Source organism: Typopeltis vanoorti, chromosome 1, assembly GCF_054136105.1.
Source record: "Typopeltis vanoorti isolate ZY-2024b chromosome 1, IOZ_Tvanoo_1.0, whole genome shotgun sequence".
NCBI classification, from domain to species: domain Eukaryota; kingdom Metazoa; phylum Arthropoda; class Arachnida; order Uropygi; family Thelyphonidae; genus Typopeltis; species Typopeltis vanoorti.
Genome location: NC_143549.1, coordinates 41,644,092 through 41,662,321, shown reverse-complemented (window position 1 = coordinate 41,662,321; position 18,230 = coordinate 41,644,092). Strand labels below are relative to the sequence as shown.

General features: G+C 34.4%; 1 protein-coding gene across 1 annotated transcript; it reads right to left on the bottom strand.

Moving 5' to 3' along the window:
• Positions 1–12,085: 12,085 nt before the first annotated feature.
• On the bottom strand, positions 12,086–15,530 carry LOC150109919 (uncharacterized). The gene is made up of 4 exons (XM_090398918.1): positions 15,474–15,530; positions 13,567–13,961; positions 12,371–12,607; positions 12,086–12,266 (listed from the first exon to the last, which is right to left on the bottom strand). The coding sequence occupies exons 1-4, from the start codon at positions 15,528–15,530 to the stop codon at positions 12,086–12,088; spliced, it is 870 nt and encodes a 289-aa protein (XP_090255044.1).
• Between the last annotated feature and the right edge of the window lie 2,700 nt (positions 15,531–18,230).

The window sequence follows — 18,230 nt, the reverse complement described above, 5'->3', positions numbered from 1 at the left end:
CACAAAAAAAAGTAAGGTGTACACATGTCCTCAGAGTTGAACGGTGGTGACGATAGATGAGTGGAATATGGGGAGGGTAGATAATATACTTGTTATTTTAATTATAAAAATTATGTCAGGAAATGACGTAGCTTACAGGATTTCATTGGGAATGACGAACGTTATTTTCATTGGCTACAGTGATCAGTTTGGCATGTTTATTTTGTAATGGTTAATATTCGCTATTTTTGGGGAAGTGCCATCAATGACTAGTGAGTGATACCAACTGCTTGGGCCTACATTGTAACACACACACACACACACACACACACACACACACACACACACACACACACACACACACACACACACACACACACACACACACACACACACACACACACACACACACACACACACACACACACACACACACACACACACAGGGGTTTTATCGATATGTTTGTATACGGAGGGGAATTCTTTAGGACTGAGCCCTCAAGGTATCTAACTTTGCAGGAAATAGTGTAACCTTGGAATTTAACACATGCTTATACTAGACTTGTTTCTTTTTTTTTTCTTTTTTCTTTTTTCTTTTTTTTTTTTTTTTGAAAAAGAATACTACTAACAGAGGAGGTACAGCTTTATTAGAAGATTTTTTTTATACTGTCTCGGAACATCTGTTGGTCTTGATGGGCATATTATGAGTAGTTGGAAAGTCCAATTGTCCAAATCGCAAAAAAAAAAAAAAATAAATAAATAAAGAAGAAGAAGAAGTCTCCAAGAAACCAAGAAAGAAGTAGATTGGTAGAGCAGTTGTTTAGAATTATGGCCAAAGCAGCTAAGGCTATGAGGCCAGTATATTATGCTTGGAAATTGCTTGTATTCTTCTGGTTGGATTACTTGCATTGTAGGACGAAAAATTCACGTTTCTTGGAGTGAAAGCCTTATCAACTCCGCATGCTGTTCTGCAAACCATGGGCATCTTCGATACCAGTAGTGCTAAGAAGGTTCATTAATTGTAGCGATTTGTCTTCCTTATGCTGTCTTATTTAATATTAAGGATTCCCAAATCTGACCATTTCGCCTGTCTTGATGCAGTCATTTGGTTCAGTCAAGAATTACAGTTCAAGATATGACGTTCAAACGAGAGGTTTAAATATGCCTGTGTGTGTGAGTTACACAAAAATTTTACAAAATAAATATCCTCTAACGGCTTTGATTCACTCCCTCCCTCTCATCGGAGTAGGCGAGGCTCTTTTAATCAAAATAACTTTTTGAAAATCTACGGATCTTTACAATTAGCCATTACTGACACCTCAGTTCAAGAGTATCAATGATTTCAAAGTACTGCGACAAAAGTAGTAATATTCAGTTATATTATCTTTAAAAACCCAGAACTTAAAGTGCACAAAATAGTAATCCCTCTTTGCTGACCTGGTAGATAGCATTTCCATTTTACGGCTAACATGCTGTTTTCCAGAGTGGCATGGATATTTATGAATGTCTTTAGGTTAGAGGTGATTTTCGTAGTCTAGTGTGAGATCAAAACCACCCTCCTTATTGGCATCCTGATGTTGTTCGAAAATTTTCCATGTCTGGTAGAGTGAGAATTCCCTATAGAGATCAAATGTTTATTTAATTTAGCCAGCCCATTGCTGCAAAACATGTTATAGTTTAGCAACATTTTGTGGTTGGGCTCAAGTAAAAGAATAAAAATAATATTTAAAAAAATTCGATTAATTTTGCTCATTATAGAGAAGATAACATTGCTACTTATGGCAAAGTGTAAATTTGTTGGTCTGTCACTTATATTTCATTTCAGTATATTATTATTATTATTATTATTATTATTATTATTATTATTATTATTATTATTACTATTATTATTATTATTATTATTATTATTATTATTGATAAAAAGCTCGGAAGATATAGACAGGCTGCCAGAGTGAAACAAAAGACTCCAACTTAGTTCAATAAGAAGATCTCAACACAACAAAAATGAATGTGAACCATCAGATAGATGTAATTACACCAGAATACATCAGTAATTGTACTTTCGAATCTCTTGATGCATGGAAACAAAACACAGTACAAGCGAGAGGTCTCTCAATCTTGCATATTAACATCAGAAGCATCCGAAAACATTGGTTATTATTACAGGCTTATCTGAGGAATTACACTGATATTATCGATATATTGATTCTTACAGAAGTATCCATAACTAATGACGAAGCGACTACTTTCCAAATTCCAGGCTTCCAACAACATAGATCGTGCAGCCAAACAAAAAGAGGGGGTGGAATATTAATATTTATCAAACAAAAATTAATAGCAAAAGAAACGGCCTATCAGTTTGAGCATGCTGAAACTCTCTGCCTCGAAATCATTAATACCACGAATACAGAGCATCACATAATACTAAATGCTATTTACAGACCACCAAACCTAAACATGATAAAATTCTTACACGAACTCAATTGCTGGCTTTCAAGCCAAGAAATATACTCAACCGAACACCTAATGATAATTGGCGACATAAACATAAATATTGCAAATGAAAACCAGAACAACACTGTACAATACCTAGACACACTATCCATGTATAATCTAATACCAACAATAACATCATGTACTAGAGAAGAAATATTCGGAAATACTATCACTGCCTCCTGTCTAGATCATATAAACGTCCGAGCACCACCAAATAGTTACACTGCATCAGTCATAAAGTGCAAAGTAGCAGACCATTACTTCACCGCTCTAAACCTGCACACCAAGACAATACCCATGCAATGTCCCACAGAAGGAAAACGACAGAACACAATAATAGACGAAGAAATAGTCAACCACGAAATAAGAAAAACAGACTGGGAACACCTGGCATCAGATTCAGCAGATATCTTATAGAACAACATTAAACTCATACTGGAGGAAATATATAAGAAAGCTACAAAGAAAGTCCGAATTCGATCAAAAACAACACAAAATCCCTGGATAACACAAAACTTAATCCTAGAAATACACAGAAAGGACGCTTTATGGAAAGAATTAAAGCGATATCCAAATAACACAACTTTAAAAACTGAATATAAGATAACAAGGAATCGCCTTACAACACAAATCAGAAATGCAAAAAGAAGCTACTACAGAAACAAACTAACCTCCGAACAAAACAACATGAAACAAACCTGGCATCTGATTAATGCGATGCTAGATTCTGTTCCCAACACCACCGTCTCCGAAACCATAAAACACAGCTTCATGAAAGACGCAAAACCTATCCAACAACTAGCAAATGACATTAACCAATACTTTGCAGACTCCATCCAAGAACTTCACAGAAATATTCCCCCAATCACAAAACGAGACCCTCCACTTGGACCGCAATCAAAACAGACATAATGGTTCCCAACCATAAAAGAAGCAGAACTTCTCTCAGCAATACATCAAATCAAACCAAACAAAGGCTCAGGAATAGATGGCATCAGACCTAAAGATATAAAGCAACATGCAACTAGTTTAAGTCCTATCCTACTAAAACTAATAAATAAAATATTTAAAACAGGACAGATACCGAGTATGCTAAAGACCGCCATAATTACACCCATATACAAATAAGGAAAAAGAAATTTAATCAGCAATTACAGACCCATAGCAACATTACCAATTATCAATCAAATTATGGAGCAGATCATACTGAAGAAACTCAGAGCATACACTGAAATCTTTCATATTATCCCCAAAACACAATATGGTTTTCAGAAAAATAAGGGAAAAACGTCTCTCTTGGAAGATTTTACAGACGTAATTAATACCGCCTTAGACAAAAACAAAATTGCCATGGTAGTCTTTATTGATCTAACTAAAGCATTCGATACACTTACACATCAAACCTGTTAGAAAAGCTGAGGCATGTTGGAATAGACGGGCCTCTTCACAGGTGGTTTACAAACTACCTCCAAAATAGAAAGCATATCACACGTATCGGATCAAACCGAAGCAGAGAGCTACCAGTAACCTGTGGAGTGCCACAGGGAGCTGTACTCTCCCCAACTCTATTCAACATTTACACGCACGATATTAATCAGTTACCACTCAAAGGTAAGATATTCCAATACGCAGACGATACAGCAATAATATCCATCCATAATAACGCAAGCATTGCCCAAACAAATATGCAACATGATATAAATCTGATCATAGACTGGCTCACGAAAAACTCCATACACCTAAACTCAGAAAAGACAGAATTAATGATATTCAGAAATCCACTGACTCGACCAGTTGATAACAAATATATAACCATCCAACATCCACTTTCCAACATAAAAAACACACAGAACAGCAAAACCACTACAGTCACTCAGGTTGAAATAATACGATACCTTGGAATTTACTTCGATGCAGATATGAACTGGAATAGCCACATAAACTATCTACACAAGAAACTCCGAATGATAAGTGGCAAACTCTACAGGTTAAAAGACGTAGTTCCCATACGACTAAAAACACTATTATACAAAGCACTATGCCAAAATATACTAAGATACACTATAACAACGTATGCTTTCTGTGCACCCTACAAATTAAATAGATTAATGTCGCTACAGTACAAAATGACAAAACTGATCTTTTGGGAACAAAAAGAAAATAACGACCTTGTAAACATTGTAATGGCAGAACACAAAATACTGACGGCAAAACATTTATGTCACTATGCAGCCTTGCTAAAACATTTATTTCAATGCCAACTACAGGACAGTTAGAAATATACCGTATAACAAGACCTCAGACTAATTATATCACATATAAATACAATAATCACTACGGAAAGGCCACGCGAAACTTCTACATCACAGACATGATAAACAAATTACCTTTTGAATACAGAAACTTTACAAACTACAATAGCCTGAAAAGAGCTCTAAGGACATACTACGAACAAGAAACATGCACCCAAAATACCATACAAACTTAATGAAACACAATATATTCGCTCAGGATTCCAGTTCAGCGACACATCAATACATTCCAAGTTATTGTGTGTGTGTGTGTGTGTGTGCGCGCACGCGAATTTCTCAATCATAGATTTCGTAGCTTCCCAACACAGCAAAAAAAAAAAAAAACCCAATACATAATAGCCAACTGGTGTCATCCTCAGATAAGCTTACATATAAGCTTCGAGGATGAAAGCAAAAAAAGTTCTCATCCAAGATGTATCATATGTAACCAAATGCATGTAATGTACGTATCGCATGAAAACCAATGTACGTAATGTATGTATTATATATAAACCAATGTACGTAATGTAAATATCACATGTAAACAAATGTAAGTAATGTATCATATATAAACAAATGTATGTAATGTATATAATAATTATAACAAATGAATGTAATGTATATAATAACTAACAAATGTATGCAATGTTAAAAAAAAAAAAGAATTCTTTTAAAAGTAAATCATGAGCTTACACCATATGTTTGTGAAAATAAGGAAACATAATATTTAGATTGCATATGTATAAATACTGTTCTACTTGCAACAATGACTGATCTCCGTGCCCCCCAGGGCGAGCTCTCAGCTCATAAATCTTTCCTTCAATTCATCCTCCTTATCAGACAACGGGGAATAAAAGCATCTTGCTTCACCCTTCTGGCCAATGATGTTATGTTATGTTATAAATACTGTTGTATAATCACACCTTTTGAAACTTGAAAAAAAATAGTAAACCACAACATCTAATATTATACAACTTATGTAACTCTGAACAATATAATTGTAAATTATTATTATGATTGTTATATAAAAAAAAACTGTTGTCATCATTACTATTTAAATCTCATTATATGTAGCACAAAGTGCTGAACCTTGTAAAATAATATACTGAATAAATGATCATTGTACATATGTAAATATTTGAAAGAACAATAAAAAAAATAAAAAATAAAATTATTTTATTCACATAATTGATACACAGTCAAAACAAGATACCATTTAAACAAATATTTGACTGGTGATAGAGAACAATTCAGATTCTACCCAAGAATCTAAGAATAGTCCGTCAGGTAGCGTCGTAAAATATGGACTGTTCCAAGTAATGCTGTTTTTTGTAGGTCATATGGGGTCACTTCGTTGATGTTTAATTGCTGTAAATAGTTGGATAGTTTTCTTTGAAGTTGTACCAAGTGCACCGATAACTATTTTGATGACCTTGGTATGTTTAAGATCATTATTATTATTACTTTTTATTATTAAATCTCAGTGGAATCGAAAGACTCATAGTGGGAGGTCGCAGTATTGTACAGACAGTTTATCATACTATACCTTAAAGATATTCACCACCCTTCTCCTCATTCGCTACGCTCTCGGAAAATGCATTCCAATAACCCACTATTCTCTATGCAAAAAGCCTGCTCCTCACCCCTTACTCGCACTCTCCACATACAGTTTCCAGGGATGACCTTCTGTGTCTCCCTGTCTTCACCCATTCTATGCAAAACCTTCCACACATTAATCTGGTAATAAATACTTAACAGTATAGTAATAACCCCTTAACAATCTGTCTTCGTATTCACACAAAATTTGAGTAAGACGATTCTTACTTAATCGTCTCTGGACCTTTTCCAATGCATCTTCATCTCTTTGAAAGCCAAGGGACCAAATCTGTGCACAAAAATCCGTATATGACCTGATCAAAAGCCTTATTTCAAAAGCCTTATACAAGGGTACCATAACATCCTTACTTCCACAAATCAGTGCCCTCCGCATCATTCCCGTTATCCGCTGTGCTGTCCTCACAATTTTAGCAAAATGCCCACAAAATATTAGATCCTTGTCCGCAGTCACTCCCAGATATTTGAAAATATCTTCCAAATCGGTGAAAATATCTTCCAAGATATTTTCACCGATTATGCACTCTTCATCCCATCTCTGCTTCCCATATTTCAAAATCGTACACTTTGCAACATTGAATTGATATCCACACTCGTTTACCCATTCAGCCAGTGTATTCAAGTCTTCTTGCAAAGCCACAGCATCCGCTCTGCTATCGATAGCTTGGGAAAGAAGCTAAACCGCCTTCTGTATTTTCAGTACAACATTTTTACTCGAATATCAAAAATCCTTAGTGTCGATGTCGTACTTTTTGAAAGCTTATGAGCTATATTTTGTGTAGTGTTAGTCATTCAATTTTACAATATCGTCTGACGAATTCTTCATGCAAAGCAATGCATTTTATCTCTGGAAGTAGGAGTAAAAGCTGCCGGTAGCACGCATAGTTTGTTCATTCCTGTTAATAATTAACAAAACGATATTAACGAGTTATTTGACCAAGTTCAGGTAGTTTGCCATCACTCTGGATCTCCAAAACGTAGAAATCCAAGGTGATGAATGAGTTGGATTGTTCGAAACCTGAAAATGACAAATCCAGGGTTGAAATCTTTGATATCTCGTAAAGAAAAAAAAAATATATATATATATACTCGTATATAGCATTAAAAAAATAAAAAAATAATAAAAGAAAGAACAGAAGGTGAAGTGTTTCTTTCTTTCTTTCTTTTTTTTTTTTTTTGCCTTCTTTTCCAAGGATTGTCCCAAAAACAAGTGTACAAAAACTAGTCAGGCATTCATCTATGTTAAGAATTACGTAAATAATTTTTTTTAACGAATTTCGTTGAACTAGTTTGGATAGTTAATGCTAGCGATTATTGTTATAATTTTTATTCATAAAAAGACCAATACTTGGTTTCCAACATAGCAGTATAGAAGTTTCTTTTGATCGTTATCAAAATTTTGATCGTTATAGTGTTTTTCGTTATTCAGCTTTTAGTGCTCTTTGAGTTCATGGCCTTCTCAGATCAATTCTTTGTAGAATGATGTTGTTGTTTTTTTTTGTGGAGAATAGGAAGGTAATGTAAGAGTTTATTTAAAACGATGTCAAGTTGCAAAACATTCGAAGTACGTTCTTAGGAGAAAAATGAATTTTTAGATTATAAAAGATATCTTAGCATGTTTTAAAAATCATTTAAAAATCACCTAATATTCAGAATATAGTTATTAATAAATATTAGCGAAGAAATAATTTTAAAAAAAGGCGGAGAGAATATTTTCATGAATTACTGAACAAACAAGAACACTACTTCTGTGACTCAAAATTACGTACCATCCACTACTGTTGAGGATGAATCTGTAGAGTTACCATCAAGGCAAGAGGTCAGCAATATAGTATATTCATTCAGGAATAATAAGATCCCCAGGAATGGATAAAATTGGATAGCATCTCCTGCAGAGGTGCTAAAAATAGGAGAATGAAACCAGAAGACAAAAAATATGAATTTATTTTAACCATATAGGACAAAATGAAAATATCAAAAACAGTGAAAAATTATATGATCATGATACGCTTTGGAATACCAGGGGTAAGCTAAAAAGATTATGGATTAAGAATGGGAAATTCAGAAGCATTGCTTAAAATATTAAAGGATTAAGCATATCCCTTTTCAGTAACTAAGGATTAAAACAGGATGCGAGCCTAGTATTTTTTAATTTAACTCTGAAATACTTTATCTGGAGGGCCTGGTTGGCCGAGTGGTTAGCGTACCTGCTCTCCAACGAACAGGTTGGGGAGGCATAGATGTTTGTGATTGCCTTTATGTGCAAGAAGAATTTCATCACCCGGTGTGAGACCACCTCCCTGATTATTGGAGGCCTGAAGTGGCTTGCAAAAAGTTCCTTCTTTGGTCTGTAGAGCAGGATTTCCAGATTATGTAAACATTAATTAAAATATATAAATTTGATAAAAATAGAAAAAAAATCCTTAGCCCACCCACGGTACGAATGTATCATATAGTTTACTAATAACCTTTCGTGGGTGGGAATCACATAAAAAAAAATGTGATCGTTGCCAGTAAATACTAATAGATACGACACTAATAAATCAGTGAAATTGAAGCATGCGCAGATGGTATTAGCTTCATGCCAAGAATCAAACAGAAGGCAAAAAAAAAAAAAAAAAACATATTTAGAATTCCACAGCATCATACGAGATAGGGTTAAAATCAGTGGCGGCCCGTAAGAATTTGTAGTGGAGGGGCTGCAATGCTACCAGCCCAAACTGCACGTAAATCACTCTTACTCCCACTAGGTAGCGGTTTACATTGAATGCAACTCCAGCGTTGATTATACTAGCCAGTACTGATACTACCCCTAGCCCGCACAGGGGTAGTATCAGTAAAATCAAGAAAATAACGGTTTTTAGATAAATATATAAACATTTAAGAATGCTGCTATTAAAACAGGAACTTTCATTTTATACTGGAGGGGCTGCAGCCCTTATGGACGAGCAGCCACTGGTTAAAATTAATCATCAAAAGATCAAAATACAGAGGTTGGAAAAAGAGTAATTGCAACCGTTTTTCGTTATCTTACAAATATAGTAATCTTTTTTTTTTGTGTTAATTAACTTGTAGGTTGCTTACGTCTCGAACAATAATAACACTCACATAACCAACAATAAAGTGTGAAAGCTCTTTCTCTCTCTCTCTCTCTCTCTCTGACACACACACACACACACACAGTAAATAAACAGTTTCAACGTAGAAACGTAAGATTTGCAATAACTTGTGACCTTTAGAGCCGTCACTACAGGATATTTCCAGTACTTGACATTAATTGGCATGTAGCTAGTGAAGTAAGAAGCTCTTTAGAGTTAAATCACTAATAAAAACTACCACCCTTGGTACTTTATTTTTGTGTATATTATGATAGTTCTGTTGATTTCAGAGAAATTAGCTAGACGCTCGTTAACTTCCTACAACCGATTCAACGCATACGCAGATCATTTCTAATGACGTCACTTAACTTCCTGTTACTACTGAGTGTTTCAGTACTGAGATGTTGTATAAGTAAAGGGGAAGGAAATGTGAACCCCATTTTCTCTGTAGTCTGTAAGGTCATGACATGCATCACTGCAGTGGAAGGTTTACCGTGTTCATTGTACGCAAAAGAGTAAAGGGACAAACGTAATATTGTAACAATAGTATGGTTGTATCATGCACGCATGTAAACAAGCTTTTTGGATTATAGTTTCATCTTGTGTGTGTGTGATCAAGGTTAAAGATATATATTTAAACACAATAACGTTCCCCCCCCCTTAAAGTTTACAAAACGCACGCGCGCGCGCACGCACACACACACACACACACACACACAAAAAAAAAACGCTATTGTACATACTTTATTCTAATTATATATTTTCAATTTAGATAATGTTAGCACTGTTATAAAAAGTCCTGTAATAGATTAAGGTGAGTTTTAATCATGATCAGTTAAAGATTTAACTCTTCCGTTAACTATTTCCATAATTCAACTGTCAGAATAAAATGTTTCACGTGATTTATACAGTTTCGTTTTAATAACTGTTTTTAACCAATACTTGAAGTGAGAAGTTAAAAAAGAAGTCCATAACTTTAATTTTTAAATCTATTTAGAAATAATATTAAATACATTATTTTCGTTGTCTCATATTATTTATTATATATTTTTAGCATGGTGGAAATAATTCAAATTTATAATAAATGTAAAACTATTTTAAGACGTATTTAAATTGTATTAAATTATAATTTTAAATATTATAAACTGTTTTAAAGTAGATGTGCATTATTTGTTAATAGTAATATTAATATATCTTTCTCTCTTAGAAAAAAAATTAAATAATGGAGAAAAAAAATAAAAATATTATAAAACAATAATACACCATAATTAATTTATGATAAAAAAAATTAAAATAATTATATGGCTTTAGAATCGACCGTGAGATGCGGTAATTGATTCATTCAATCCAATATCCTTGAAGGGTAATGGATGGCAATGCTGTGGCCAATGAAGTTCTAACTGAGGCTCGGCTATTGCTGTTACCCTCCTGCCATGATCAGGGCTTTAATAGCTCAATAACACCTTATCCCTACACTGTCCTCTACAGATAACGGGGAAGATGAAAAGCATTCTTGCTTCGCCCCTTTAAGCCAGTCCTTATAATGAGATATAATGAGATATTCGAAAAGTCCGTTTTAGGACTTCCAGGGTAACAAATGGCAATGCTGTAGCCAATGAAGTTTTAACTGAGGCTCGGCTATTGCCGTTACCCAGCCATGCCTAGAGCTCTTTAGCTCAATAACACTCCATCCACACAGATTTACTTCATTCAGATGACGGGATAAAGAGTCAAGGACTCAGTCCATCGCCCAGTTCTTTTAAGAAATGAGATATTCAATCGACCGTGAGATGCCATGATTAATACAATTGGAGGGTAATGGATGGTAATGCTATAGCCAATGAAGTCCTAACTGAGGCTCGGCTATTGCTGTTACCCTCCTGCCATGACCAGAGCTTTAATAGCTCAAAATAACACCTTATCCCTACACCGTCTTCTACAGATAACGGGGAAGATGAAAAGCATTCTTGCTTCGCCCCTTTAAGCAGTCCTTATCCTTATATAAGGACTATAAGCAATGAATTATTCTTTATCATTAGTTGATAATTCATGAGTTTTGGGAAAGTATACATACATTTGCTAAATGGCATGCTCGTTACTGGATATGTGTTATATATTAAGAAAAGCGAATAATAAAAGCAGTTAGCCAGTATACGTTATTTTCCTCTTTAAGGTGTATAATTATCTCCCAGGAGCAATTGTCTGAAAGTTATTTACCGATTACTACACATTTTCTACCTTGATGGGTCTAAAAGGGATGTTGAGCAATCTATTGTTTATACTTGCCTGAATTCTCAAGGTTAATGCAATATACCACTGGAGAAATGAGTTATTACTTAAATTCCTAATTATTCTCAGGAAGGGAGTTATCCAACAGGAATTGAAGAAACATTAAACCATTGTTACATGTTTGTCCGGCTTGTAAGAGTTGTGCTTAGTGACATTCGTAATGAATTATTAAACGTTAAATTGACGTAAGAATGAATCACAACCTGGATGTCCGTTCCCCTTTAATGAAATAGCGTGATTTATTTTGATAAAGCTGTAATGTAGAATAATTATCTAAAAGACGGGAATTTTATTTGTAGTCAGATTTTTCTTTTTATTTCATATTTTCTTGAAGTCATTTACTAAACAATCGCATCCGCTAGGAATCGGAAATGCATCAATTGAAGGCGGTAAATTTGGACGAAGGGGATCTGCACATAATAACTGCACTACTGCATATCGTTGCACACAGGAAGATTCGAAGCATGCTGGGATGAACTGACAGGACTTGCCATTGAATCTGAAATCGAAACAAGAATGCTATTTTGAGCAAATAAAAATAAGCAATTTGTTAACTATGTTAACCAAAATCAAACATCAAGAAAAGTTTAAACTTCAGCTTACTTGCATTGTTCCATTCTTATAATCTGCGGAAAGTGATCGCTGTTTATGACAATTTTCCATTGTGCTCTCCAATTTTTGGCCCATCCGGGACGTAGATAGAGGACGCTAGTCTCGCATACCAGATGACCACGTGTCGGAGATCGAAAGGTTGTGTTTTGCAGAGGATAATTCGATAACAGGTTGTACATGGTAAAGATGAGATTTCTATATTGATGGATATAGCTTCCCATGATTTCCCTGCGATAATGATAAGAGTAAAATGAAATAGTTCTAAGAAGAGGAAATGAGCTTAGTGAACAAACCTAGACTAACAATAGGCTGAGCTAGCTCATCACTATAAAAAAACTGTTAATATAGTTCATTAAAAAATTTAAGAAAAGCCTTAATTTTAGTGCAAAACAAATTATTATGCAATGGGCTTGCGATCAGACACTAGTAGACATTAAGGCAGCTTTGTTTTTTCGTTTTAATATTGACAAGTGTAGAGAATCTAAACCAGCACATATGCGAGGATTACAAAGGCAAAAAGTAATTCAATGTTTTGTCCTACGAGGCTTGTTCATATAATTGATCACGTTAAAGATGCTGTGGGCACTTTGAGCTTCAGTGCTATTAGCGGAAATAGGAGAGTAAAAAAAAACACTTATTTGAATATAAAAACTCTGCAAATTTTATTATAGATTTAATAATCTAAAAAAATAAGGATTATTAGAAAAAGTATTTATATATTACTAAATAATTCTAAACAGCAATAAAAATTTACTATATGCAAGTTATAAGAAATTTATCATTAGAAAAATTTTTCTAATGATAAATTTCTGGTAATGGAGAGACTCTTAACCTTGGGAGTGTAATGGATGGCAATGCTATAACCAATGAAGTTCTAACTGAAGCTCGGCTATTGCAGTTATCCTTCTGCCATGATCAGAGCTTTAATAGCTCAATAACACCTTATCCCTACACTGTCCTCTACAGATAACGAGAAAGATGAAAAGCATTCTTGCTTCGCCCCTTTAATCCTGTCCTTATAAGGTTAACATGGCATTTAAAATTCGTTTAAATCATTCGTAAAGAACTTTAAAACTAGAAACATGCTGGAATATATCAAGGAAATTCGAAATGTAATTTTAAATATGTTGTAGTAATTCCATAATGCATATTTTTTACTATAAATAATATATGCTGACATCACTTACGTTGGATAGTCATGATTATAAAGACAAAAATCTTTTTCCTGAGCACACACTGGTCTACCGTTTGCAAATCTTCCTTTTAAATAACTTTCTGAAAGGGAGACGTAATCTGTGAAACGCGTACTAGAGTCGTCATCTTTGTTCAAAAAGGAACTGGGTCTCGTTGCTTTAAAATATGTTTCGACACTTGGAGCATCAGTGTTAGAAAAAGAAGATTCTATATTGTAATCAACAGAATCTTGTTTATAGTCATCACTTAAACTATATGGCTGAGAATATCTTCCTTTGGAAACATAAGTCGAACTTGTAACAAATCCCCAACGTGTTGAATCGGGATGTTTATATTCCTTCGTCTGCACTGTTATTGCTCCGATTAATAAAATTACAAACTGTAAAACCTGCAAATAAAGTGGAGGAAAAAAATTAGTTATTGATTAAAAATCTGAGGTAGAGAGTATAAATATTAAAGCAAGAAACGAAGACTATAAAGGAATTATTAACTAACTGAAAAAAAAAAGTACTGCATACGTCAGTTAAGGTCACTGGACTTGACTTATTTACGGCTGTTGAGTACTTGATTGCTAGATAGAAATTTAGGATTAGTAGGTAGGAACTTACGAGATTTTATAAAGACTTCATTAATTGCTGAATGAAAGGCGCTGTATTCGTTACTCTCTTGGGCACAATAGAGAATTTATTCATTTGAATTGAATTCAAACCATCCATGCATTAGCTAATAATGAAGTATGTTAAATATATTTATATAGATAAGAAGTTTCTTATGAATTAAGTAGTAGAATAAGTTTAAATTAAAATATTACAGTCAGCCTCGTTTCATACACAAAAATTGATAATTCCCTCGATGAGTCCTTGGACTCCCTGGAGGTAATAATAATAATAATAATAATAATAATAATAATAATAATAATAATAATAATAATAATTTTATTCAAAAACAGATAAAGAAGTTATTGACTTTATTGCGTTTTATTTTATTTTATTCATTGAAACAGAATTTAATTTCTTAAAATAAATTGGGATATTCATCTTCTTTTCTAATTTAAAATTTTTATTTGTAAAAATTTCATATTTTTCTATACAATTGGAATTTAATAATTAACAACCATTCTATATTTTATATATATTTTATATATGAACCTGATATAAATTATTATGTTTTGAACAATTAAAGGGTTCGGGGGAATCAATCGACCGTGAGATGCGGTGATTGATTCATTCAATCCAAAATCCAATACCCTTGGAGGGTAATGGATGGCAATGCTGTAGCCAATGAAGTTCTAACTGAGGCTCGGCTATTGCTGTTACCCTCCTGCCATGATCAGAGCTTTAATAGCTCAATAACACCTTATCCCTACGCTGTCCTCTACAGATAACGGGGAAGATGAAAAGCATTCTTGCTTCGCCCCTTTAAGCCAGTCCTTATAAGGACTAAGTTTTGAAGTCTGAGCATTCAAAACTGTTGTCTCGTTAGTTTCATTCTTTGGCGTTATAGCATCTCGCGAACGTCAGTATTTGATCGTAGCACAATGACAATCTGAAAGGTTGTAACTCAGGTTGTTGTTGAGATGTAGGGGTTTGAGAATGATTTCTTAGCTCTATTACCTTTCTTTCTAATTCATCGTGGCAACGGAAAATGTCATTAGACTTGTCCCATAGGAATGTCCGCGTTATTTATTTTTTAATGTGCACCTGAAACAAGCTGATACAATCTGAAACTAGTTGTGCTAATAAACTTTGTTTTCATTTTTCTCGGTTTTCAATATTTTTAACATATTGAATAACTAGATTTTATATACATATATAGATAATCTTTAAATAATCACAGAACATTAAGAAACAGTGATAAAGTTAATGTCACCAATAATGTTAAAAAGTTTCGATAAACATACCTTGTGAAGTTGATACTCAATAATATTTTTGTAAGTAATGTCTCGCAAAGGCAACATCATCTAGGTTTTCAAAGAAATGAAACTTGTAATTCTTGGAATGAACTGCAATGGCCAAGTTCTAGCCGCTTTCTTACACTGAGAATACTGTCTCTTAATTTATTAACGTTGTAAACAATCACTGGCCTAGTATTGGGGCTAAATCTAGGTCGGACTAATTAAGGGGTCTTCTTTGGTTCACTTTAGAGCCACGCAGAAATCTCTATCTGTACACGATCGCATTCAGAAGCAGAAACTACCCATAAACCATATGGCGATGAGAAGAATCATATTTATTATTTTGTTTAGTCCTTTAGACTGGTTTTGTTTTCTATAATAGCGGCTTCATTAAAACTGCGCTGTTGATGATGCATAACAAAAGTATTTCTTTGGGCTCTTAAAGAACATTCTGCCTATTCATTCCCATAGGGAAGTTTAAAATGATATTTTAGCACTGGAATCCAAAGTTTATAATGCATATATAATTTTATAGTGTATACTCTGGGAAGAGCATCATAGCTCGATTGTTTAGACCAACTATCTGCAACATTGCCCAAGAATGCTTGTTGCTGTAGTCATACTTTTAAAGTTACTTTATAACTTATTATTATTATTATTATGTGACACCTACAACCTTAATTTTGTTTATTTTTACATTTTTTTAAACTTTTTATTTAGTATACAAATATTCGTAAACTTATTTTACGTTTTATATTATACATGTAATAATAGATATAGAAAGTTAAATTGTGATCCGATTCAGCCTTCAAGGAAGCATGCAGCAGTTATGAAGAGATCGTCAGACAATATAAATTTGTTCCTTCCTTCTCAAATGGCAGTTGAACCTTCTGGTCGTCGCATAAGGCTATAGGGCACAATCTCTGTCATCCATTTTTCCACCTCCCTTACATCCAGATGATGCCAATGTAATATCACCAGCATTACCAATAACTGTACACTGCATATTTACTTTAGTCTTTCGTGAGAAAGAAATTCAGAAAAATCTTCGATAGATTCGATATCAAAAAGGCATTTGATCCTGATGACATCCGTCTGCTCCCAAGTGTGTTTAAAACTTGTGTTCCTGAATTAACACCCCATCCGGTTACGATTATACAATCTGCAATACTCATCTGGCATCTACCTTTCAGCATGAAAATTAGATTCCATCGAAAACGATGGAGGAACTCCTGAACAAATCAACCTCGTCACCACCTAGAAGCATGCCAGTTAACCAATGACCACAAATATGAATTCTACAACTCGTAGAAGATCTTCTTATCAAGATATCGCATGCACGGACCCAAGTTTTGTAAAGGTTGGTGAAACCTATGCGTGTCGACCTGAGATATTTCTGAAGCTTTTGATCGGGGTCTGCATAAAAGGCCAAATTACCAAATTACTATCTTATGATCCACCTTGCGACCTCTGTAAATGGATTACCAATTTCCTCTTTGGTTGTTCATTGCTTGTCATGATAGATGGCTCCCTTTCTTCAGATATCTCCAGTAAAAGAACAAAACCCTGGCGTACTTCAGGGTTTTGTTCATGCTCTCTTTCCTATTCATAAATGACATTCTATCTCTAACCTCAAATCCTATCTTTAGTTTGGTCGACAACATTGTACTTCTTTCATTCAACAAGTCTTGTAATTCCCATGTATTTCAATATAGAGAATTTCCATAATCCGTTCCATAAACACTGGTCCCCTCGTTATATTTCAGTGGGAAGAGGACGCTCCATAGTTCGGTCAGTTTTGAAGATGCCCTTTGGCTGAAAAGATTTGGGTTTGAATCTCGTCTAGAATGCAAAGAACCTTTATCAGAACTTTTCAACTAAAGGGTAGTTTGCTGGTATCACAGGGAGGCGGAGGGTTTTCCCTCCCTGAAACTTGGGTTTTTCGTCCCTCAACTACACGCAGACGCCACTGAATTAGAAATCATTACGCAGATATATGCAAGCGTCATACATATGTGCAAAATACTTGGTCATGGGCATCAGCATGCATTCTAGACAACTATTTAAGAATGCTGCTGGTCAGTAATCGTCAAAAGTGTGAATCGCAATGGGAAAAACAAAGAATTTTTCTGATTTCGGTAAAGGACTTATTGTGGGCGATTCGACTAATTGGGGATCCTTCTTTTGCACTCCAGCCACCATCTCACAGACCAACTATTTTCGTTCTGTGTCTCTTCCACATTTCATGGATGAAATCATTCCTCCACTTTCTCTCAAATCCAGAAATATATGAGCATCTGCTGATTAAGGGATCAGTTTTCCCTTTTCTATGGAAAACTGTGTCTCCACACAGTTTTCCCTTAAGGTCTACAGACTTCACTCGTTCGAAAGTATATCAACAGGTTCTTTCTTCTTGTCTACTTACTCAAGCACATCACTGATATACAATAAATCTTGCAATCTGTCTTGTGCGAAATCGGTATTAAAAGACATATCACAAACAAGGCTGAAATTTCTCTTTTTATAAGTAGTTGAAGGATATGAAGTCGATAGAACATAATCTATTAATTGACATACTTTAATCTCGTATTTTTCTTAACGAAATTAGTAATATATGCCAATTATCTGCATCCAGCGGGTTAGGCATTAACTACTATGTCCCAGGTGAACAAACCTTCGCACAAGGCTTCTGCCCACTTTAAAAGTAGCATAAAGTATCAGTGAAGGTCAGTGGAGCTGAACTGAGGTCGGACTAATTATGAA

What these genes read in the sequence shown, in the direction of transcription:
- LOC150109919 (XM_090398918.1), bottom strand. Translation starts at nt 15,530, where the DNA reads ATGTTGCCTTTGCGAGACATTACTTACAAAAATATTATTGAGTATCAA. An exon ending in TATAATCATGACTATCCAAC is followed by an intron (nt 12,608 to 13,566) that starts GTAAGTGATGTC and finishes TCATTATCGCAG; the next exon opens with GGAAATCATGGGAAGCTATA. An exon ending in ATAAGAATGGAACAATGCAA is followed by an intron (nt 12,267 to 12,370) that starts GTAAGCTGAAGT and finishes TTTCGATTTCAG; the next exon opens with ATTCAATGGCAAGTCCTGTC.